This window comes from Gadus chalcogrammus, chromosome 11, assembly GCF_026213295.1.
Source record: "Gadus chalcogrammus isolate NIFS_2021 chromosome 11, NIFS_Gcha_1.0, whole genome shotgun sequence".
NCBI lineage: Eukaryota > Metazoa > Chordata > Actinopteri > Gadiformes > Gadidae > Gadus > Gadus chalcogrammus.
Genome location: NC_079422.1, coordinates 14,069,619 through 14,094,742, shown reverse-complemented (window position 1 = coordinate 14,094,742; position 25,124 = coordinate 14,069,619). Strand labels below are relative to the sequence as shown.

The following is a 25,124-nucleotide window of genomic DNA, read 5'->3' as shown; positions in this document are numbered from 1 at the left end:
ACTCCGACCCAAAGGAGGCTATGCAAGCCTTCCAGTCTTGTGGGCCCCATACACTGTGATCTAGTAGCCTGGAACTGGCGGTTGTCCCCGCCCAGCTAATGTAGGGCGGAGAGCAGGTCATAGCTATCCCTGCTCTGCAACACTCCCTGATCCGGCCAGTCACTCAGGACTACGAGGTCGACCCAGCACCGGCTATAGATCACACAACTGTCCTGATCCTCAGCTTTTTTTGTGTGTTTTTTTTCACCCTGTAGGCTTATATGATAAAGTAGTTGCCATTCAAGTGAATAATAGGTATTGGGGGAGGCATGTACGCACGGACCCCCATCTCCGCTTGTCATTCTTACTTTGAGACCACCACCAGCCCCCCTGCAGCTCTCCCCCTCTCTCCCCCGCGGCCGGTAGAACAGGGATTAGTTCCCCCAATTGTCTCGGGAAAGGGTTGACAAGTTCAGCAGCCAGGCACTCGTCTCATTGAGCCTGGGGGTATTCAGAATCCGTGTCTGTCGTTCATCACACACTCTGACATTCAAAACACTGCAGTGCTGAGAGATCCTTGTGGAAAGGTGTGGATGGGATCACAAATGAAAGCAGGATACTGGAAGGTTCCCATTGAGCCCAACACTCTGATACACCGAGCCCCAAGTTTATTCATACAGTATTTCACTTTTCACCAGTGAATTTCCCCCCCACCACCCATGCACTCCTGCATGTCCTGCACTACGTGGCAGTGGTGTGTCTGGCTGTAGTGTGGTTCTTTGTGGTGCTGTGGTTTTGCCATTATATAACTGGGTCAGGCTCAGGGCCGGGCCGGCTGCTGCCTATTCTTCTTCACAAGGGCTGGCGATACTGGCTGTCTCTGCCGGTTTCACCGCAATCAACTGAAAGACAGCAGGCCACCCCGGCCAATAACTCTCGCAGGTTTAACGCAATTCATGAGCATGAGTCGAACAAATGAAGTGAAACTTGCACACATGCATTCAAAACCTCCCAAGGAATTTACAATCACACATGCACGCTCACACACACACACACACACACACACATTAACGCGCACACATTCAGTACAGCTGCAGCACCACTGTTTTCTCAGGGTCTAGACTCACATTCTGCTATTGATAAAACAGTTGGATGGCGATCGAACCACCCTGCCCTGAATGCTAACAAGATTATTATGGACTGTCGCAATGGAATAGACTCTCAACTGCCTTTTCTCTGGTCGGATTGCTTGGACTGGTGAGAGATATTTTGGTTTGTATTAAATGTTTGTTGTGTGTGTGTGAGAGAGAGTGAGGGAGCGAGAAGGGGGAGAGGGGGGGTGGGCTGTGTGTATGAGTGAGTGGGAAGAAGAAAAGGGGACGTATGTGTGTGCGTTTGTGTGCGTTTGTGTGTTTATAAACAATGGAGCAGAGGGCTCTGTGAGTCAGTCTCTCCCCCAGCTGTTGGCCAGAGCTTCCCCCAGAGTGGTCTGCCAGACCAGGCAAGACCAGACCACTCATCATGAAGATGATAGCAAGCTTCTAATTCACTTTCTGCTGACTCTGGCTTCACCGACCTTCGCCTCTTTTAGCTCCCTGCCGAAATCGCACTAAACGCCTCGAACACACATGCAGTGCAAGGCTCTGAAATTAAAAACATCATTTTATTTGTCACTTTCCTCTTTGGGAGACGTCTGTTGTTAAAATGGCAATATTTGCAGACCAGTGCAGATAGCTAATGCTGACTTGAATCAGCAATCTTGTTAAAATGATCTAGAGCTGCAGTTTGAGTGCAACACATGGCATTCATTAGGGCCGTGAACGTGGATGTCATGGATGGCAGGGGTTTGGGGAGAGAACGGACCATATCATTCCTCCACTCCAGAGTATTTGGTCAGCTGGATGCTGGAGGGTTTCTGCCTGCTGACATCACAGCTGCACCCATGCCTTTCTCACACACAGTCCCCACCTCTCAGACCACTCAGACAACTCCAGCGCTTTTAATTTGAAGTTGAGGTTCATTCATTCATTCGCTCATAGACTCTTAAAAAACATCAAAGGTGCAGGGGGGTTAGTGATACCGCCAGTGGGATACACCTCCAACACTTTGGCATTTCCGCAGGGTGGATAAAAGTATATAGAATTATAAGTTTTCGTCTTCTCAGTTGCAAGTCCTGGCTTACTACCGTTTAGAAGCATGTTATTTAGCGAAATAGTGTGCCAGAAAAATGACCTGAAATTGCACATTTGAAAATATCTTATAATACCTCAATTTCCTCAAGCTTTTAAAAGACGGACAATCTGTGGAGAGCTCCTCGCCCTGTGACGCATTTTCTCTTGAAAATAGGTCCTTCTGGCATTTCATAAAGGCCTCCCTGAATATCTACCTAAGGCCACACACATCAATGCCTGAGGCCAATGTCATGCACTTGAGTTTGAAGCGCCAGCTCTGCTCTAGCATCTATTGTGTGTGGGATCCAGAGAAAAGGAACATGTCTCCCTATGCAGAAGGCTCTGCCCTCCCTCTAATGAAGCCGCTACTACCACAATATCAAAGTCTTCAGTTTCCGAGATATCGCAACAAGGGAATTTCTTTGATCCGATTCCATGTATATTTGTTTTGGTTAGTCAGCGTTATTCAGTTGTGAGTTGTTACACATTTTAATTGAAATATGACGAACACAAACACACATGTAAGGGGCACACCCCTTGTAGTAAACATTTCAAGGATGGATAAGCCTTCATTTTGGCCAAGGGTGTGGCGTCGCTGTCTTTACAGCCTCTGTCGGCCTTGCCCTTCGATAGCCAACTGTTTAGACATTCCTCCCTATGGTCATGACTGATGTAGATTACAAGGTCAAGGCTGTGGAGTGGTGAAGTTTCTGTATCTCAAGACCAAAAGGTTTGAACATAAATGCTCAACTTGCCGGAGCAAAGAAAATGTGACTTATTAAAATGCCTACCTTCGATCTTCCTCATGTTGAACCATCCGTTGAGCTAATTACCTATTACCCTCAGCGTTTGTTGTCTTCTTTGATTTTTAGTTTTTTGTGTGTGTGTGTGTGTGTGTGTGTGTGTGTGTGTGTGTGTGTGTGTGTGTGTGTGTGTGTGTGTGTGTGTGTGTGTGTGTGTGTGTGTGTGTGTGTGTGTGTGTGTGTGTGTGTGTGTGTGTGTGTGTGTGTGTGTGTGTGAGTGTGGCGGGAGATATGGGCAAGGCAGTGGTTAGAGTTACCCGGGCAGCACAGGCCAGTGGGCAGATTACAGGTTTGGTCGGTAACCACGGCTTCTGGAACATGTCGCCGCGGCAACGCACACGTGTTGGCACAGGGGGCAGGCCTTTCTGATGTGGTCCCGAGCATTTGGAAAAGTTCTGCTGTTTAATTAGCCTGGTAGGCCCAGCCCAGGTCGGACAAGCCCAGCTCAGCCCAGCTCAACCCATTGGAGAACAGTGTGAAGCCCAACCCTTGCTCACTGTGTGTGTGTGTGTGTGTGTGTGTGTGTGTGTGTGTGTGTGTGTGTGTGTGTGTGTGTGTGTGTGTGTGTGTGTGTGTGTGTGTGTGTGTGTGTGTGTGTGTGTGTGTGTGTGTGTGTGTGTGTGTGTGTGTGTGTGTGTGTGTGTGTTCGAACACAGAAGAAAACTAAAGTTTCATGCTTGTATTGTTTTTTATTGTCATTTAATGTAAGGCCTATTACATTTAGTGTGCAACACCCCAATAAAACTCTTGCATGTCAACTGCACCCAGGCCTGCTGGCCCATATCCACCACCCCATATGACCCAAAGCATTCACAGCTTTCTCTCCCTGCGTGTTTATGGAGTCAGCCTGATTGACAAATAGATTGACCAAAAAGACAAACAGAGCGTCATAGTATCTGGGCTATGGACTTAAAAAATTTTGGCAGCTATGAGCCGAGTGACCCAGTCGAAGGTGGACACACTATATAACGTCAAACAAGATCGTTCCCACGGTGTCCCTGCCAAGTGTGTGGGCCATATTGTGTTAATCTCTCTTCCATCACCACCTCCAACCCCCAACCCCGAAGGCCAGGGCCTTACCCTTGGTTAACTGTGCATGTCTTCAATTAGAAAGTAATTTTTTAGTGAACCGGGTTTTCCCTCTGTCCTCACAAACCCTGTTGCTCTATTGTGGGGGGCGGTTTATCGGTCGCTCTTAGGAAAGGCTCTACGGCTGCCCTCTGTTACACTTCTGACACTGGCAGCCTTTGAGGGCCGACGTTGCACTGTTGGTAATGATTGTTAATGAGGCCTAGGTAACCTTTCAGTTCACGGTCCCTTTCATTAACTTTGCACAGGCCCCCTGAAGTACAAAGGCTCACCCCTGGCAGAACAACCGGCTCATTGTGTTTTTACACTGATGTGATGCCTGATTCTTGTTTGTGCGTGTTTGTATGCATGTTTGTTCAAATGCGCTGAGGTTGGGTTTTTACAAATGTTTTTTGTGTTTGTGTGTGTGTGTGTGTGTGTGTGTGTGTGTGTGTGTGTGTGTGTGTGTGTGTGTGTGTGTGTGTGTGTGTGTGTGTGTGTGTGTGTGTGTTTGTGTGGGGGCACGTACTGTGTGTTGCATTGCTAGATGTAGCTTTATTCCTGAAATAACAGAAAGCAGCAAGCGGACATGGATTTAGATTAACTAAATGTATGTCAGTTAATGAAAGAGTAGTGCTGCACGTGTGTGGTGTCATTTCACAGGCCCTTATTAAAACCGGGGCCAACTTCATGTGTTTAAAAGGGCTCCTTTAATTTCTGTGCACTCTTCTCTCTAATATGTCCATTGGTTAGCGTTGGGAGTGGGACACTGTGTATTGGACTATGATGGCCTAAGCGTGTCCCAAACCTCTAGGCCAACACTTGTTGAGAGATGCCTGATGGCAACCACCAACTCTCTTGAAAACGTTGAGGTTATATTTAGAGGTAGTAATTCCAAGTGCTGTGTCTATTTGAGATGCACTTAAGTACAGACTGCGACAGGCACCAAAGTGGACTCGAGAATCCAGTCATTGATTTTTGAATATAGCTCCCACTCTTGCTTAAATAGTTTTGTCCATCGAATGAAATGAAAGGTCATGGTGATTCGTGTTTGGTTCCCTGTGTCATTTGACGCGGACTGTATTGACGTACACTGAAAACTACCTTGCAACACATTGTCAGGGATGTTCATCTAGGGCCTTCAGTGTCTTCTTTGCTGAGGCCCCCCCTGTTGGGAGTGATACGGCATCTTGGCATGATACCCTAGAGTGGCACTTGGTACACTGTTGAAAATAGAAATTAAAATGAAACCTAAGAAATGAATGTTTGGACCTAGCATATTGCCAAAGCCTCCTGTGGATGCTTGAAAAGAAAAACAAGAATGTTCCAATAAACTTCATATTGATTCAATTGAGTTTCTTCCATAACCCAACAGATCATTAAGTAACCTCATCGCTTGAGGTGACTTTATAACCCTGCTTCTTTAGTTCACTTACATGGAAGTAAGCAGAAAGGAATTTAAAGTGTAATGTGGTTACGGCAGTCTCTGTTGGTTGGACATCAAGACAATTGTGCATGGCTGCATGTTGTATGTTTTTCTGTTTTCCTCAAACCTATTTTCCTCTGCCTTATGTGTGATCAAGCACATTTCATAGCAACCTCAAAAGCCTCTTTAGAGCAACCAGATACAGCAAAAGTGCTGGTTCCGTGTATACCGGGTTTCAATTGTGGTTTGCCCGGGCCAAGCCAGCGTGGCGGACTTCCAGAGCCCGGTGGTCGCTTAGCGGTCTCCGGGCTCTCTGATTGGCGCTGTGACTTCCCCAGTCGCCAGTCCGGGGAACAGAACGGTAGCCGGGCAGGCTGAGCGTGACGCTCTTTCACGGAGACCAGAGATGACACCTAGCCCAGATGACCTCATAGACCACTGAGCGAGATTTGGGGGATGTTGGGGTCTTCTCAAACAAGTTTATATTTTTAGAATGACCGATTCGCCATTGAGTCTGCTGGATGCTGTGCCGTGTTTCCCAGGCATTTGCTTGTATTTTTTTTAAACCACTCTCTTTCCCTGTATCTGTGTCTCTCTGTCTGCTGTGTGTCATCTCCTCCATTGGAGCACACAGGGTCACACAACCCATGTATTTTAGGGTGGCCACCCTGACATTTAACGAGCCATCGTCTTCATCAGAAGGTCACCATGGGGAACGCGATAAAATCCATGCTTCTCACCTGCTCTGCTGTGATCAGCGAAGTGGGTAAAAAGAGGCGTGTGTGTCGTGTGTTTGCGCACGTGTGTGTGTGCACGTGTGTGCATACGTGGGTGCCCGCCTGTGTGTGTGCATGTGTGCGGACGTCCCGCGGGGGGAAGGGGGGGGGCCTCGCTGAAGACAGGTTGTCTGGCAGGGTTAATCCGGGGAAAGGAGCCCCTCTGTCAGAGCAAACACAACGCAGCAGAACACAGGACACGTTTGGACAGTGCTGCTCCTCTCATCTTTCTGGAATGCTCAAACAGAATGGATGGATGGAGATTTTCCAAATTGTTCCGTTGTTCAAAGGTCAAACATAGTTTTTCCAGAGAAGAGTTTTAGCCAGCGGCTGTGAATGCCCGCAGGCCGAAGAGGATGAGATGATGGACAATTCTCCGACGCACACAGTGTCCTTTCATTAGCTCTCCAGTGGGTGTCATGTCGTGGCACAGTCACCGCTGACTGACTTGACTCATTACGGACGGCATGCGTCAAATGTTTCCCCCATGGCACAAATGTTGCAAAACCTTCCCAATATCATATTGTGAATAATGGTATTATTATAATGGTCACTCATATAATGGAGCACTTATAATTTCCATAGTTGTAGCTATAATGTATGCAAAGAATGACTTCTGTAAGAGACCTGTCTGCACACAAACAGATCTCTTGACATTCCATTGTGATCAATATACCGGTAATACAGTTGAGGAATCACCAATCTATCAGTCACCTTGCATGGCTCTCCTTCCTGCCATGCTTTGAAAGCAGTTTAAACACATACAGTATTGTATATAAATTACAAGCGGGTCCATCTCTGGTGACAAATGAAGACTAACGAAGTGTGATGTGTGTCGGGTCCAAAATGAACACCTGCCACCAGTCAATGCTGAAATATTAACACAGTGCTTGGCCAGTAGCTTTTTCCACTCTGGCAAGTCAATTTTTGTATCCAGTGTGACCGAGTGTTAGTTACAGTAAATGATTCAAAAGGAAACAATTTGAAACGGCCATTGCATATCCTGTGTTTGTTAGTCCAAATCTGTTTTTTTGTTGGTGTTCAAATAGCCTAGCATCGGCAAACAAATTGCAAACTGCAATTATTCTGGAACCGCTTTGTTCATTTTCGATTTCCAAGGGCCATCATCACCGGGCGCAGACCACATGCCACTGGACGCAATTGAATTGGTCTAAAACCAATCATACCATTGAAGCGAAAAAATATCTTTCTTCTTAAATGTCCCTGGCGTTCATCATCCCTCCTTCTTGTGTTCAGGGCATGGCCTTCTCCCTGGAGGAGCGCCAGCAGCTGGGGATCCATGGCCTGCTGCCTCCCTGCTTCATCAACCAGGACATCCAGCTGCTCCAGGTGCAACGCAACTATGACATGAAGAAGGACGACCTGGACAGGTGAGTGGAGGGTTCCTTTCGGCACACGTGGATGCATGTGGATGCACACACACATTCGCTGAGCTAAGCTAAGCTAAGTTACAAACACACACACACACACACACACACTGAGCTACGCAGACACACACACACACGCGCACACACACACACACACACACACACACACACACACACACAAACTGACTTACGCAGTCACACACACACATACGTACACTGAGCTACGCCACCACACAGACACACACACACTGAGCTACGCAGACACACACGCATACACACCCACTGAGCTACACACACAAATTCACACTGAGCTATGCAGACACACAGCGTAATCCATGCTTTGTTTCTTCTCTATTGTAAGAGTTTTCTGTTTTTGATTAGCTATAGTTCTCTCCAATTTCAGCTCCTTGCGGGGTTTCTGAAGGTCTCATGATGCCTTCTCAGTGTTTATCTTGTCTTTCTCGGTCTTGAAAATACATGGGAAGTCAAACCAGCATATCATGAGTCTGCAGTTTGTATCAGCCCAATGTCAGTGTGTTGTTTCACTCGTCAATATCGGTTCCAAAGAGTCGCATCTGGAAGACTTCAACAGGAGGAGAGGTAGGGATTACAGGCGAGATTTACATCCGTCCCCAAACACCTTACTGTTTACTGAACAAATCTCTGCTCTGCTTTTCTTCTCCTTGTCTTCTCCATCTCCTCCCTGCACTCCTCCTGCCTCCTGTAGCGCTGTTAGATCCTCCAGAGAGACCACGTCAAAGTGTCAATTGAATCGCTTGCATTTCAATTATTTCACTGAGCGGTGTCCCTATGGTAATATAGAGTTATAATACAGAGATTATTTCACCCCAATGCATCCTTTAGTATTTCTTTGACCAATTTTCACCTATAAAAGATTTCTGTGAGAAATACGTATATGCTTGGGTTCACAGGGTTGATGTGTTCCTAGTATTGTTGATTTGAATTATTAGCCCTAAAGCATTCCTTACCGAACATAATGTGACTTCAAGCAGCCCTTCATTTGTGACTCATCGCATCGAGACAGTTGTGTGAAGTGGATGTCATATCACAATGTTCCGTTCAGCCTCCCACCTTTTCCGAACCCTATTACTTTTTCTCCATTTGACCGTGGCACAGCGAAAACACAGCCTGTTGGTACAATTCAAAAGCTATTACAAGCTCTATGTGGCCATTCCCATGCCCTATCCATGTCACTTTGGCGATCTGTCTGCTTGATGCTGAGTGCCTTCCAGCTGCAGGCTTTGGTCCAGCAGGACTAAAGACGGATATTTGTCTGCTGTTTCTCAACCCAGGCCGTGTTTGCATGCAATCTGTTTTCCCCCAGCCCTTTTTTGGTATTTTGTTGTCACTTGGCCTAATGGCCAGATCTCAGGCTCACTGAATGTTATGCATCGCTCCTTTCCAAAATACCAACCGTCTTGGGAATTAAAGAAAAGGAAAACGAAGCAGCCCCAAGGCATTTCTCAAGCCCTTTTTTTAAGAAGATTTCAAACAAGCTCGCAATCCTTTCAAGTTGAAACGATAATTGACTGGAATGAAAGAGTGGGCTAAGTGTGTACAATGAACGTTTTGTCGACCGGAGGAAACGTTTATTTGCGAGGTTAGGCCAACAAAAACATTGCATCGGGGAATATGGTAATATGGGAAACCCCGGAATTCACAATCCCCTCTTGGAAAAATGGTTGCGTTCACACAAGTTAAGAATGAGTGTGGAAAAGCCGGTTCCCGTGGTGCGTTCCACTTAATTGATTGAGATTTCTTCTGGCAGCATCAGTGGAATACCTACAAAGGGCAGGCCAGAGTTGCTAAGGAAACATCGATCCCGTGTCCACGTTTAAATGCCATATGTTCCTGTCTCCTGGGCGGGACAAGCTCCTTCTACAGTTACTAAACCTAGGAAGCTGAAGGACTTCTCTAGGGGCTTGGACACACTTGCATGCTCGCCAACAATAAGATCCACAATAGGTCAACCCCACCGCTCATTGGCTCATTGGCCCCGCTAACTTCATGACAGCGAGTGTCATGAATTGTTTTCCCGGTCTACTGCAACACAATTAAGTTTCTCTTTCTTCCCTATGAGCTGTGCATGCCAGTACACAGTCCCCGGAGTGAGAAGAACAAGAACAGGACGAGAAGGACAAAAGCAAAGACAAGGAGAAGGAACATGGAGTTTCTTTTACGTAGAAATTGAAGGAGCAATAGCCGAAACAAGTGAAGGAGACGGATATCCCTCAATCGGAAGTCCCCCCCTCTTTCTCAGCGCTAAACCCATGTAACTGAACGTCCCACCCTCTATCTCAGCACTAAACCCCTTGTAACTGAACTTCACTCCCTCTATCTCAGCAGTAAACCCATGTTAGGAGCACCCTGTTTGAGGTTTCATGATAGAACGCCTGGAACAAGATGAATGTGTGCGTACCTGTGTATGTGTGTGTGGGGGGGGGTTGTCATCAAAGAACTGCTGTCAGTAGCATGTACAGCATGGCTGCTTCACACTGGCCAATAGCAGAAAGGCTTAGTATGTTTTTTCTTACCACAAGAGGCTTCTTGTTCTCAGGCCTTGAGTGAAAGTTCTGTGATAAAGATGCCCCCATTCTAGCATAGTTCTGCTGCCCATGTTGGGCCAGAGGCAGCAGCCCTACTATGTTACAGCAGAACTTCTGATCCAGCTGTCCTACTATTGCAGGGCAGAACCATTCACCCAGAAGTCCTACTATGTTACAGCCGAACTTCTGATCCAGCAATCCTACTATGACATGACAGGCCTCTTCAAGGTCACACGCGTATGCATCTGTGTTTGATGAAACCCTCGGTCTCCAGATTTTGTACTGGAATGTTGGAGATTAACATTACGGTGTGATCCCCTTCCCTGTCGTCATGTTCTGTTCTCCTAGATACGTGTTTCTGATGGGGCTCCAGGATCGCAACGAGAAACTCTTCTACAGGGTGCTCACGTCTGACATCGAGAAGTACATGCCTATCGTGTACACACCCACTGTGGGCCTGGCCTGCCAGCTCTACGGCCTGACATTCCGGAGACCTAGGTGAGGAACAACGCACGCACGCATGCACACACACACGCACGCACGCACGCACACACACACACACACACACACACACACACACACACGCACGCACGCACGCACGCACGCACGCACGCACGCGCGCGCACACTTACTCACATGTGATGTGACCCTATTCCTCTGATTGTATGCACTTGACTAGAAGTGTTAGTTAACTGCAATGGAGGGAAGGCAGACCACCCTAGTCAACCGTCTGTCATCGGCATGCTCATGTTCCGCTGTCAGTGCACTGAAATACCTGCTGAATGACTCACTGCCCAGAAGCCTGCAGAGTCCCAATGTAACTGTATTCACATACAAAAGGCAACTTATGGGTGGTGTAAAACAAATTGGATCAGGCAGCCGTTGATAAGCAGTTAAGAAATCAAGCACACCACACAAGTCTCTACAGTCTTAACTTATTCATATAAAACAGACAATGCTGGATCACGACTGTGTATTTTGAATGCGTAACTTGGATACAGGTAAATAACCAGGCCACCATATCCATCCCCGGTCATGCAACCAAATGTTAGCGGACAACCCAGCTTTTTTCCTCCTCCCAACCTTCTCAGAGCCACGTGGAAAATATTCTTCTGAGTGTATTCCCTAACCGATGCTCCCGGGCGGAGGAATGGTTTTATTCTCCCCCCTCGGCTTGAAGAGCAGCACGCCAGCAGCCACTGCCAGGGTGCGTGGGCTGGAAGGTTAGGACTCTGGGTATCAGGCATCTAGGGGGCTCGGTGAACAGCACACCAGCGAGAAAACAACACAGGCCTCGCTGGCTCCAGCGGCCGGTTCGGAGCCAATACGCAGTACTCTTCTCATGCGGGGGCCCTGTGGAAAGAGACGGAGGAGGAGTGAAAGTTGATTTGTTGGTTAGTGACAACCGTTCGCCCCTTTACTACCCTGTGTAGAAATCGTATACATATGGACTATTAGCAAGGGTAGTAGTTCATCAGTCTCAAGGGCTCGGTTAAGTGTCTCCACTCATTTCAATGTTGATCTTTTCCCTGAAAAAATTGTCAAAGCTCTTTGAGCCTCATTAAAAAAAGACAAGCTGATATTATTTTAGTATTTTATTATGTGTAGCCCTTTTCCTTTACATAAAATTTCAAACAGGCTGTACATTCCTACATCTGACAGCCTCTCCTAAGCCTCCTGATGGACAAGAGAACGCTTCCATGAACAGAGAGGGAAGCACTAACAAGGAGAAGGAATGCTGGCATGAGTGTGGGGGAGGCAGGCGAGAGGATAGGACTGTCAGAAGTGCAGACAACTTCATTCAATGGGAGACCGAGAATACCTCACACATATAAAGACAATATGCATGAAGATATGCTACAGAGACAAATTGGGATGCGGGGGTACAGTACATTAAGGCAAAGAGGATAGCCAGCCTATATATAACACTACAGAATCAATAACGTTAATGGGGACAAACAAGAGACAAACAAATATTTATATTTACTCTGAGTGTAAATCTTGCTGTGAACACAAGTTTAGTTTCAGTAATTTGAATAGTGTTTGTTTGCATGGTTGATGTGGAGACACTACCCATGTAAAAGGGACCTATTTCCTTCCGATTTTTATAACCACTACAAGAATTGATGAGGTTCCAACTCCTGAAGACCGGATAAGGCTGGGAAATCATTCAGGATGTGATAAAAAAAAAAAGAATGTTCAGATGCTCTGATTGTGATAACCTGTGTGTAGAGTTAGCAGATGTATGAACAAATCTGATCTGGCACAGCTTGAAAGCCCTTGGAGTGATGGGAGAGTTGGTCGTAACATGTGGTTCTTGAGCATTCATAATAAGAGGAGGGATTGCTCGTATCAAGACAGGGTTCATGTATCTTAGTTTCATCCATGAATCAATTTAAATGTAGGCATAATTACTAAGTGTGCTTCAAATGTTCATGTCATGTGCATTATTTAATAAGGTTGTCCATCTTTAATTTACTGGTAAAAATGCTGGCCATGTCCTCCTAATTGTTTTCCAGAAATGTTGCAATCTAATAATACACACTATAAATCATTAGGGCTGAGGGGGAATTGGTATATGTGGCTAGCTTGAGATGATGTCAGCCGTACACTAAAACCTTTCCTGCAGATACTTTGAATGGGTTCAAAACACTTATCTTCTGACAACTGAGCAATAACGTGGCTGCCGTACTGTCATGGTATTGGGAAAAGAAGAGAAAATTCAAATGTTCCTCCATTGATATTGTATGTTGGACCAGCTGTGTTTGAGTGCATGCATACATGCGTGCACGTATGCGCACACGCACGCATACACCAGAGAACAGAGGTCTTACTTCTCAGATCAGACCACTCTAATCGCTGGCTCGTGGGTATAAAGGACGCTTTGTGTGCGAGACACCCTCTTTCTGGTGAACCTGACTACTGCACGCTTTCATCTGTCCCTTGCAGACTAAACACTCAAATGCCAGGCTCCAAGGAAAAAGTTCAAGTGTCATTAAGCGTTAAAAGATGCTTGATTCACTGATCCCGATGGGCGCGAGGCAGGGTTACAAGGAAAATTGAATCTGTGAAAGAAATACATTCATATCGTCATGCGATTAGTGGACATGGGTATTGCTTTTAATTGGTTTAGGGGCTAATGGGTTTACACAGTCAAAAATACTTACCTAAGTCATTTTGACTTCATTGCACAAATTATGTTGTGTGTCAATGTCTGTTCTGAGCATAAATGGGGTCTCTGTTCCCTTGGAGGCATTGGTTAGTACACCATTGTGATGCAAGGTACTGAATAGGTTATAACTTATACATTGTGGCCGGTCACAGCTTCCGAGTGGTCGCATCTTGAATCAATTTGAGTGTCATTATTATAGCTGCAGGATAGATTGGTGGGGTAGGGGATTTGACAGGCTTCTGAAAGGTGCTGGGTTTGATTCTCAATGTCCTAGTCTAATGCCCGCAGTCAGATCCTTTGGGAAGATGCCTAACCTCTAGTTGCTTGCCAACCAAGTTCCCAAGACAACCAGATACAAGTATAGGCTAGCTAGAGAAATCAGGGTAGCCTGGGACAGGCTATTTGAACACAGTTGCTTAGCGGCACAGATCCAAATTCAATTCAATTCAAAATCTAATTGTTTTTTTCATTCTTAATTTATAAATTATTTTATTTATTTCCATCGTGCCTTTGTATCGCTTAACGGCAGCGCTACAGATCAGCTGCTGGTAATGGCTACTATCAGGTAAAATCGCAAGAATGTGAAAATGTGTAAGTAAACCCCTGTGAATACTATGAAGAAAAAATTAAGTGTTTTGGGCTGAGAGTTCAAGGAAGGAGGGGGCGGTGTTATCCAGATGGCTACTGCCCAAAGCAACTTTGTGATACTTTCTTTTAAGCTTGTACACTTTCTTGAGGAGGCTTTGAGCAATGTTGTATATGAAATGCACGACGGGACCTGAGTTCGGAGCACAGTAGAAAGAATAGGAGAAACTTTTTTAAGGTAAATGGCATTAACTAACCTATTCACGATCATATAAGACACACTTTAAACAAAGAAAAACATGATTTTGCCTTATCAGCCATGCAGACGATTTTGCCTTCTATTGAGGGCCAGAGGAGATTCAGGTCATTGTAAACATCTATTGATAGCCATGCGGATCATCTAACCTTCTGTTGGTGAGATGCAGGCCATTATTAATATCTAACGAAAGGTAGATCACTACCAAAGTGCATGGGCACTTTGATAGTGGCGTGTGGAGTCAAGTGTGGCCTTGCTGATAATAAGCTTAACAATAGGGTTGTTAACGCAGAGTAATCAGGCTCAAGCCTACATGGAGGCAAGTGTCTGAGATAAGCGCTTCATTATGATTACAGAGGACCTGTTTTGAGCACCACGCAGCTCCTCACTCCGTATCGATAAAACTGAAAAGGGCAATGAATTTAAACAGCTGGATTATACTTAACAATCCGAAATAAACATTCTAAGACACATTTCCAGATTCAAAAGTAATTTGCTGTGTGTATGAAACCAAATCTGATTGATCTCATAATCAGTAAAAACAATTGAAAACATTTTTTTTATTCAATGTACTACTATGAAGTGTGCAGCTGTTAGCAGTGATTTTTTTACATGAAATTTGTTATGTGGAAGTATTTGGTATGAGTGACTAGTCCATTTTGTCATGCCAGGCTTTGGAAACATGTTGAATGAAGTATTGTTTCCCAACCATGAAAATTGGTGGAAAAACTCACCCCAGTAACTTGCAATTTCTGGCTTTGTGTTTAATTTGTGCTTCAACGGTTTAATGTTGTCCCTGCCGAATCTGTTGTTTAAAATACAACATCTAAGTGGCTCTTTACAAATGTGCCTGTTGCTCTCCATTCCGTCTGAGGTCTTGCTTCCATGACACCTTTACAGAGAACAGTGGTGGTAGTGGTAGAGGGAAGTTTAGAAGCCATGGTTGTTATGAGAAGTTTGACCTATGTAGTGAGGATAATGCGAGCTGAAAGACAGACAGTCACACAATCCAACTGTCCATAGATTTACTGGACTGGCTAGGCTTTTTCCGGTAAAACTTTTTATTCTATTACCAATACTTAGCACCGGCCTCGTGACAGAAAGTAAATTCCTCCACAGGTCTGCAAAAACTCTTCTGTGACTAGCCTCCACTGTCATGGAGATGATTTCACAGTCTGCTCAGGAGCGGTTAATGTTTTATGTTTGGGTCTATGGTTGTATGATTGTGCGTCGTTTAGCCTGTCTGTGTGAACTGAAGATAGTCAAGATCTGAACTCATTGCTCTTATTGATATACTGCGAAGTGACGCAATTCAGATTCCAAACCTCTGCGGGGCCCTCCTCACTACTGATAACACTGAGGCCACCAGATGCAACCACTATAATCGGCCCTTAGATAAACACCTTTGGAGATATGACAATATTTCTGTAATCATTAACTAATAAGATATATTTGATATCCATGCTTAGCACTTGGCATATTCTTACCTCCTTCCAGGTAGCATTGATCTCCGTCCAATGGCTTGCACAAAAGAGGTTGAAAACCAAATTTCTTGGTTTTGACATTCAATCCTGACTGGAATTGTATTGACTCAAGAGCAACCAATTCAATTTGTGGACCTTTCTGAAACACTACAAACAATTTAGACATTTATCAAATGCTACGGTCAGACTCAATACCCCACACTCGCCACAATTCACACACACTATGCAGAGAGAGCAGCACTGTTTACGTGAGACCTTCCCAGCAACACTAACCCTGACGTTGATTTACAATGCTCTTTTATTGGGACAGTGTCAACAATGCAGTTGTTTATTTGATCAAAACCTATTTAATGCATTTCTCGTCAGTCAACCCATAGTTGGTTTCATGGCTGGCAGGGCTGTTGGAAATGGGTTTCAGCGGGCCTGGAGGCGGGCCATCTCCCTGCACCCTGCTCGACCTGTCCATGTAAGTTCCTGTGCAGGTTTTATGACAGGGTTTAAAGTTTTCTCAATGTAAACACGCCAATGACTCGTACTTGATGGTGGAAAACCACAACAGCCAAAACCTTATTTCAAATGGACTATAAATTGAACAGGTTAACATGACCTCACCTCCCAAGGTCCCTATAAACTATGGGAACACAGAGTGAACTGAGTAAGTCCCTGGATCAGACCTGTGTTATAATTAGAACCTCCTCGATGTTTTACAACACACAAACTGCTTTTACATTTGTTCTTAAGAGTTCAAGTTAATTCTAAACTGCTCCATGGGAATAGAAGTTCTTAAAAAATGTATTATATTAAGCTTAGTCTGATCTCTTTTTCAGTTAGCCAAGGATGCTATAGAGGTCAAAGGTCAGGTTTTATGAAGTTGTTAAGTACACTGTTTAATAGACACCGAGAACGATTGAGTCCACAGGCATCAATTCTGTGGACTTGGGGTTGAATATGACCACCCATGGTGATATATTTGTCAGTGCACATTTTTCTGGGTGAAATAAATTGTATGGAAAGAAACGTTGAAACTAATCAGTCTCTCTATTCCACAATTTATTATTTGGGTTGCATGAAGTAGCTGTGACATAAAAGTGACACCAGTGATGGGTATTTTGCAATGTTAATTGGCTTCCCATTGCTATAGGTTGAAATGGATTATGTTAAAAGAAATTGGTTATCTTTTACATATCCCTGTATATTTATGCATACTATTTGTTTTCCTAATATTCTGGTTTCTGTTTACAGTCAGTGACATACCCCAACTGATTATCCTAGATTGATTATATTGATGTGATACTATATCAATGAGTTTAAAGTCCTTCTACTCAATCTTAGATTCTATTGCTTTGACTGAAAGGTATAGCCTAGCTATACCTAATGCCATAGCGCTCAATTTGTTAATCAGTAAGCCTATGGAGTATGGAATTCATAAAATAATTCTTGAATGGAAAATGAGGCATGATGAGTCATTATCGATGAGTGCAAATGTTTTGCCAAATGTTCAAAAGGAAAAATTCAATTTTACCCTTCTGTTTTAAATCAGACCTAGCAGTATCTTCCATACAATCTTCCCAGACAACCGCAAATCATTGAATCCGCTTTCATAACATGAGCTACTGAGACTTTTGAGCCCCAAACCATTGTTTCTGTAAAATTATTATTTGATATTAATTTGATGGGAAAACAGCTTTCCATTGTCTTTCTGATATGAGTGACTATTTTATTTATTTATTTACTGCTAATAGCATTTTTTTCCTATTCCTGCCCTTTACCGGCCCATCACCACCATGGTTGCTAAAATTAAACAACCTTCACCAATAAACCTTTCTGCAGTCAGTCCTGGCACAACGGCTGGCACGCAAGCCCCAAAGTCCCTGAATAAACCCCTCTTCTAGGAATGTGACATTAAATGTGACTCAGCAGCCCACACAAAAACCTAATTTTGCCTAACTGTGTGTGTGTGTGTGTGTGTGTGTGTGTGTGTGTGTGTGTGTGTGTGTGTGTGTGTGTGTGTGTGTGTGTGTGTGTGTGTGTGTGTGTGTGTGTGTGTGTGTGTGTGTGTGTGTGTGTGTGTGTGTGTGTGTGTGTGTGTGTGTGGGGTGGAGGAGAAGGAGCAAGTGAATGGAAAACTCAACACGGCTGATTCTCATCTAGTTCCCCAGGTTCAGCCGGGCTTAATTTCTTCAACAGGAATCTCTCAGGCAATGGGGATTTTTCCTTGTTTTAAGTAAGGTTTGCCCAGAAAGCATGTGGGCATCCACATGCAGTCCTGGATGCCTGTATTTCCTTTCTCAATTCTCTATTGTCTTCCTCTGAATTGAAGCAGAGGAGGAACCCCAATGCATTGCATTCTCAAAGTGCCTTGGTTCGTATCCTTGAAAGGACCCATATTTTACCCCAAGCTGTGTGATAAGCTGCTACAGCCAGTGCCCACCCTGATTATATGATGGTAGATCAGCTTCAAGGCTGATCTATCCATCATACGTCTGTTCGCTCCCATTTGCAATGCAATGGGATTGTTATATTTGCATTTCATTTTTACTGCAGATTGTTTGCTCAGTATTCTGATGTGGAAACAGCTGTGGGTCCTTCTGCTCTCACAGATTTGGAAATAAATAAATATGTGGTTTCTTTTCTCCTATGTTTTGTTTCCCACTTTCCATTAGGCCCCCATCCCCTCTGTGACCTTTTCTTGATTATGTTGCAGTACAGTTGCCTTGTAATTAGCTATTTTTAAGTTCTTGAATAGCATTTGATTGGGTGTCTCCATTTTGAGCTCTGTTATGAGGACTGACCCGTTCTGTCTCTCTCTCTCACCCACGTTGGGTTCACTTTAACAATCGAACTTAGTTTTACTTACTTTAGGCATAGTTTACCCTGAATGTGTTGCAACAGCTGCACTATTAAATGTCCCCTGGTCCGTAAAAGAAATGGCCTGGAAGCCAAACCTCCTGGATCTGTCTCAGAAGAGGTGCAAAGAGCATTGGGGTGTTGCTTATTAGTTTTACCTCCAGTTTGTAAAATCTTAGCGGGGTGATAGCGGAAGCCCGTAATAACAGCATCCCGCCCTTTAACTTGTCTCGATTGGCAAGCAGAGCAACGATTTACAGGCCTCTTTCTTTCCGTCTTTAACTGTGCACACAGCCCTTCACAGGGGGAGAGTTGGTCTGCATTGGCATATTAGGCAGACTTTAACTATGCTCTGCTGAGGCCATTATATTATTAAGTTGCACTCAGGCACTCCGAGACGCTGGGGAGAAATGTGAGTCCCCTAACCTCACGTCTGAAATACCGTGCCGTCAGTCCTTCTGCGCGGCCGGTCAGCCACCGCATCCGGCCCAAGAGGAGATTCTTTGCAGATCCTTTTTGTGTGTGTGTGTGTGTGTGTGTGTGTGTGTGTGTGTGTGTGTGTGTGTGTGTGTGTGTGTGTGTGTGTGTGTGTGTGTGTGTGTGTGTGTGTGTGTGTGTGTGTGTGGTGTGACGGGTGGGTAATGTGTTTAGATGGTTTGCTGGATCTCTGTATTGGAAAAAATATCAAATACAGTTAGTAATCGAGGACAGTAAAGAAATCGAGGACAGTGATACATACATTTATAGATTTCTCTTATTATAGTTGGTTCTATCGTGATGTGAGGGCTCTCATTGAAAATAATGGTTTTGAATGTATAGAACGTTGTATGTCGACGGGACGGTGCACCCTTTGCACCCTTTTGTTTCTCTGTTCATGTTCCATCAAACAGAAGTGTCTTAAGAAAAGTTCACTTTTCATCAGTGGCCAATGGTACATTAGCACACTATGTCAGTAGTGTGAGTTGTTCTTCTTTGGAGATGCTCTGTAAGATAAGTCTCTTTCAGAGAGGTGCAGCACCATCGTCACTGACCTAGATCAGATACCAATTTGCAGAATGTGTTATAGTTTAAGATACGTTTTCTCGGAACTGTCTGACATTTATTTTCTCTCCCCTCTTCCTTCTGGTGTGTTCAATTGTCGAATGGCCTAGCTGTAATAAAATGTTATTTCAGACTGGTCTGGGAATCCACTGTGTTAATGTTGGAGTAAAGCTCCTACAAAGTCAAAGAGCTCAACATGGAAAATGACCTATCCCATCTTCTTTTTAGTAAACTTTTTTGGACAAAGGGTGGTGATTTCTCGGATTACATTTGTGCTTTTTCCAATTACAGTATGAAGCCTCAGACTGAACTAAAATCAAAAGAACTGTGCAGTTTAATTGTTTATTGTTTCTGTGGTGACAGCATCGGAACATTCTTTTCCATTCTTTTGCTGTGTGTACAGAAATCTGAATTGCATGTCGGAGCCTGCTAACCCTCTCACTCACTCAAAAACATACTTTTGTCCAGCTCAAACTCAAACAGGATCCATGACATTGTCCAAGCATACAATTGGCCAAAGCAATGACAGCAGCATCGGATAGGATCAAAGTCAGGGTGCTACATGTCTCTATCTACACTATTGGTGTGGAGTTACATCATGTTACCCGTCCAACAGACGCAGGGCTGTGAGTGCTTTCTCTGGGCGACCTGGCTGGATGTCCAGTATTAGGACATTGGTGGGCAGTTTCCAGCTTAATGGAAATAATTAGTGTGGCGGGAACAGCTGTTGGGGAAAGATGACTGTGTGGGGCAGGTGGCTGATGGTTGCTGGAGAGGTCCCGGTTTATTCTGGACGTGGGAAGTTACTCTCTCACTACTTCCAATTAGATTGAAAATTAAAATATCACCCAGAATGTTCTGTGGGAAATATCTGCTTTCACAATTTATAGTTGTGGGCTTGGATTGAATTGTATGAATTCCTGAAACAGGGAACAGCCTTACGAAATTATTTTCTATACTGGCTCCCATGTTGCCAGTGCTCACCAATTTGATGTGTAATGTTTTTTTCACTGTAGGGTTCCATTTCATAACTATTCCCTTTGGTAATGGGCAGAAAACAGGCCAATCTGTATTTCCAGCGATACACATTTTTCTAAATCTGTTCATTATGCTGCATTATGACGGACAGCCAACAGACAACACTGCAGCACCTTTGGGGATTTGTCAAAATATCTTCCCTGAGGGGTTTCTTAATCTCGCTTACCTAGATTTACGACACTTTTTTGCAGATATTTCCACAGTCCCCCCGTCACCGTTTGGGTAATCTGTGCCCATTCTGTCAGCAAACGTCATTTGTGATCTTGCATCTTGCAAACAGGGCCTGAGAGGTTTCCATGCCCGGCGCTGGTTTGGCGGGGTGTGAGACTGTGTTGTGGGTTGAGGGCCACTCCTCCCCCCGCCATAGACATGGGTCAGCACTCGGGGCCCAAGTGTCTTTGTTTGGCCAGGAAGCGGTTCTTGGGTCACAGTGCTGGGTGTTGCTCTGGCCCCTGGCTGGCTGCTACATGGCTTTGCAAGGTTGCCGGCATTCCCACGTTTGAGCACTCACACAGTTGCCACTGTTTCCCCAACAGAGGGCTTAGATCTTTAAAGGACACTCTTAACATACTCCACACCACAGGGTAATCTGGCAAGAAAATCGGGAGAACCATTAAGAAATTAGGGCTTTGCTGGCCGGAATTGACCAAATCTGGCTAATTATCCTGTAGTGTGAACCCAGCATAAGAAAGGGCCCTGATGTTTTTCAGACTTTATACAATGATTTATTGTTCAAGCTTGTCCAGTATAGAGGACAGAGTAGCCACAGTAATGATGCATTCACAGATACATGTATTTAAGGATCTTCCCTGCTGGCATATTAGACCAGATGATTACAATATTAGACATTGTTAACAGTGTGTGTGTCTATATGCACTTTAGGGTTTTTCATGACGCAAACACTGGAATGTGTCACTGACATTCCAAACCCCCTCCTCCCATCCTCTTATCATCTCTGCTTTGCCTCCCCATTTTCCTCTGGGCTGTCAAGGGTAAAAAGATAAATGGTTCCCCCGATGGCAGTTCTCCTGATGGCCCCAATAAATGTTGCTTCGCAAGGAGTAACGACGAGTAAAAATGTTGCTTCTTGTATATTTTGGCATGATGAATAGAGGGATAACAAGATCTGCATTGATCTTCCTCAAAGAGACATTTCCTGACCATCAGGTTGTTGGGTCACCAGCCGATCCTTCAGCTCCAGCACCTCCATTTCCATCAGAATCACTCATAACCCTGTAATTGATTGCTTTCGATTTTTGGTCAACAACAATGTGAAGCCCGCTGGAAGATCTGGGTACACATCCTGTGTGTGGATCAAGAAAGGCTGCCCTAACGCATATAAAATAATTGTTTTTCTGGAGCTCAGGCCTATTCAATTCCTTCAATTCAATAAATTAAAGTAAACAACAATAAAGTGTTTGATGTCTATTTTTCGGATCTGACGGGAAAAGTCTAATCTAAGGCGTCTCTATTTTTCCCGTTGTATTTATCTATTCTTTCTACATACCAGCCTCTTTTCAAATGTGTATTTGAAGTTTTTTTTTTCACCACCAGCATAGCCCGCGAATGGCTCAGTAGATGCACCTTAAAAGCTGTTACTTGTACAAAGGTGCTGTTTATGTTGTCGACATGTCGCCATGGGGCCCAGTCACCAGATGGGTTTGGTGGGTAGTGTCAGACCTCCCACACATGCTTCCCTCTTTCATCCTACAGTTAAGGGCACCTCCACCTGTTTTTTTGAGAATTTGGGGGACACTCATTGATTCTTATAGGTAGGCCTTATGTCCAGCCTTGATGTCCAAAATGCACGCCCAACTGTTATTTCAATTGCTTTTGTTGATTGAGAAAAGGGGCGATGCAGAAAGGTAGCATACAAGTAAACAAACTTCAAAGTATTCAATGAAAGCTTTTGAATGTTTGATTCAAGGTGGCTTTTGTGAAAATACCAGGTTTGTGTTTAATAAAATGGGGGACCCTTCACCAAAGCGATCTTGGTTTTGTTTCCATAGGGGCCTGTTCATCACTATTCATGACCGCGGCCACATCGCCAACGTGCTCCAGAGCTGGCCAGAGAAAGACATCCGGGTAAGCAAACCTCACCGCGTGCACGTTAACAGCCGCAACTCGACTGGGTTTCAACTCGCTCACGTTCCAGCCGATGACCCAAGACATAGCTCCAGCAACAACATGGTACGGGCCTTATTCACCTAGCGGCCATCTTGGTTCTAACCCATAGCTGGGTGGGGGGGGGAACTGAATATGGATGATGGGACCGAAATGCCTCTGGGCGCAATTTGATAGACTAACAACCAATCGGAGCAGCGAAACGTGTGACATACGTCTTCAGCCATCTTGGTAGTTCATGAAAATGCCTCAATATCGCTCCGATTGGAGCATTCCTCCGTCATATTATCAACCCGCCCCATATTAAATAAACGGTTGTAATCACCCTGACCTGGACCAGGTCTGCCCGAAATCTGTCTGATCGGGAGGGCAGCCAGACGCTTATGGCAGAGCAACACAAACATTCATCCGGCATTAATGTTAGGTAAGACCCTTATGCACCAGGAGTCGGGCGTTCCACAGAGCTGGCTGTATTATCAGTATGTATAAGTATTAACCCTATGATGAGTCCCGAAGGTGTACATTTTTTCATGGCATGCAGCTGAGCCTCGCTGCGGGTACACCTGACATGCCGGGCATACCTGCAGCGTGAGCCACCTGCTAACTGCTGTCAACAGGTAGGCATTTACCCCGGCGCTGTCTCGGTGCTCTCCGCTCCCCACTTAATCTGGAAATAAAGTCTTATCAGAGACTCAGGCTAATATGACCTACACACGATGGCATTTCAACCCCAGACAAAAACAGGAGGGCGAAAGACAGGGTGACCAGGGTCAGATGTTGTTGCGGTATACGGTCACTGTGGGTCGCTTCACTGTAATTATCGACATGCAAGTGTTGCACTATACCGTTATTATGTTATTATTCCATCCATACACTGACTCGGCCTAATGTGCTTTGAGTGGAAACAAACAAACAAACCAATGGAATCTGAACAGATGTTGAAATTGCCACGCTAATGATCTCGTTAAAAAAAGGTTGGCCTATTCATCATCTGCGTCACTAATCACAAGAATAAGCCTGCTGGTGTTGGGGCGGAACACTATGAACCAATGCCGTCTGCTAACAATATAAAGTGTGGCACAATTGATTGCTTTTACTCACTGAAAACCCTCAGAGGAACAACATCTTTGCTGTTATTGTGAATACATCGCCGGGAGAGCGGAAAGCGTCAACCTTGGAAATGTTTTCCAAGGTTGGGCAGCAGGGAAAGGGTGCCAAAAATGCGGGATGCTCTCCCAAGCGAATGGAATACAGAAGCACATGTTTACAGGTTTTAGCACCACATTGAGTAGGTCATTGTGGGCAAAGCGTCCCATCTGTTGTGTTCTGTTGAGTATATCATTCAATCAGTATGCAAAACAAACAGTTGTTGTTGAAAGAGAGAACGGTGATATTGACGGATGGGATTGTTCACAGGCCGTGTGCGTGACGGACGGAGAGAGGATCCTGGGGCTGGGGGACCTGGGCTGCTACGGCATGGGTATCCCGGTGGGGAAGCTGGCTCTCTACACGGCCTGTGGGGGCATGCCACCCATGCAGTGCCTGCCGGTCATGCTGGACGTGGGCACAGACAACGAGGTAGGCACGACTACCGCACCAGCAGCCTTTTGGGGGAAATCTATTGAACATTTCTTAAATCAGAAAGTATCCTTCAAAACTTTAAAATAAAGAGGATAAACCCCCCAAAAAGAGAAAGTAGAAATTCTTTGCAGGGAAGACACTTGCAGATGCCAAAATGCCCAGTGATCCTGCCTATACAGGTGTGGCAGGTCAGTCAAAACTGGCAGGTTATTTAATGCTTTGCCCATGTACAAGGAGGCTAAAGAGTTGCAGCGGTTTTCAGTCATGGGCCAAATTTCATGCTGTGTGTTGCCTAAAAAAGGTACCTCCACACTTCAATTACTTTATTTCTAGAAGCAAAAATTAAACAAGTGCCACAAAATATATTATAATATTAGAAGTGCAGAGAATTTCAAATGAAACAAAAAGAAATTGGCACCTTTTAATGATAATAACACATTTAATTTAACATAGAAATCGAAAAAAACATAATCAAATATTACGCAAGGAGACGAGCAGACGAACAAGAGGGGGGGGTCACTGGCAGTAGGAAAGGTTGAACAGGGGAGTTTTGGGAAGAGTTTAGATCCTGCAAACTTATCATCAGGAGTAACGCAACGAATTCCATTTACATTCTGCAAACATTTCAACAGGAGTGGGGAGGTAGTGCAACCTGCCAGATCGGATTGCATTTCTCAGTCTTCTGACCACTGCCTGCTAAATATCTATTGTTTCCCTATTGGTTCTACTCAATATCTATTGGGTCTCTGTTGTGTATGCTTAATATCTATCTATTAATAGCTGCACAACCTTTGTGTGACAGACACACACACACACTG

The 25,124-nt window shown here is 44.7% G+C and overlaps 1 protein-coding gene across 1 annotated transcript in view; it reads left to right on the top strand.

Annotated features, from left to right (window-relative positions):
• me1 (malic enzyme 1, NADP(+)-dependent, cytosolic) overlaps positions 1 to 25,124 on the top strand; it is a 60,179-nt gene that overhangs the window by 13,756 nt on the left and 21,299 nt on the right. The window contains exons 2-5 of the mRNA XM_056601773.1: positions 7,481 to 7,614; positions 10,527 to 10,676; positions 22,611 to 22,686; positions 24,142 to 24,303. Of these exons, the coding sequence (XP_056457748.1) occupies positions 7,481 to 7,614; positions 10,527 to 10,676; positions 22,611 to 22,686; positions 24,142 to 24,303 (522 nt within the window). The remainder of the gene's footprint in view (positions 1 to 7,480; positions 7,615 to 10,526; positions 10,677 to 22,610; positions 22,687 to 24,141; positions 24,304 to 25,124) is intronic.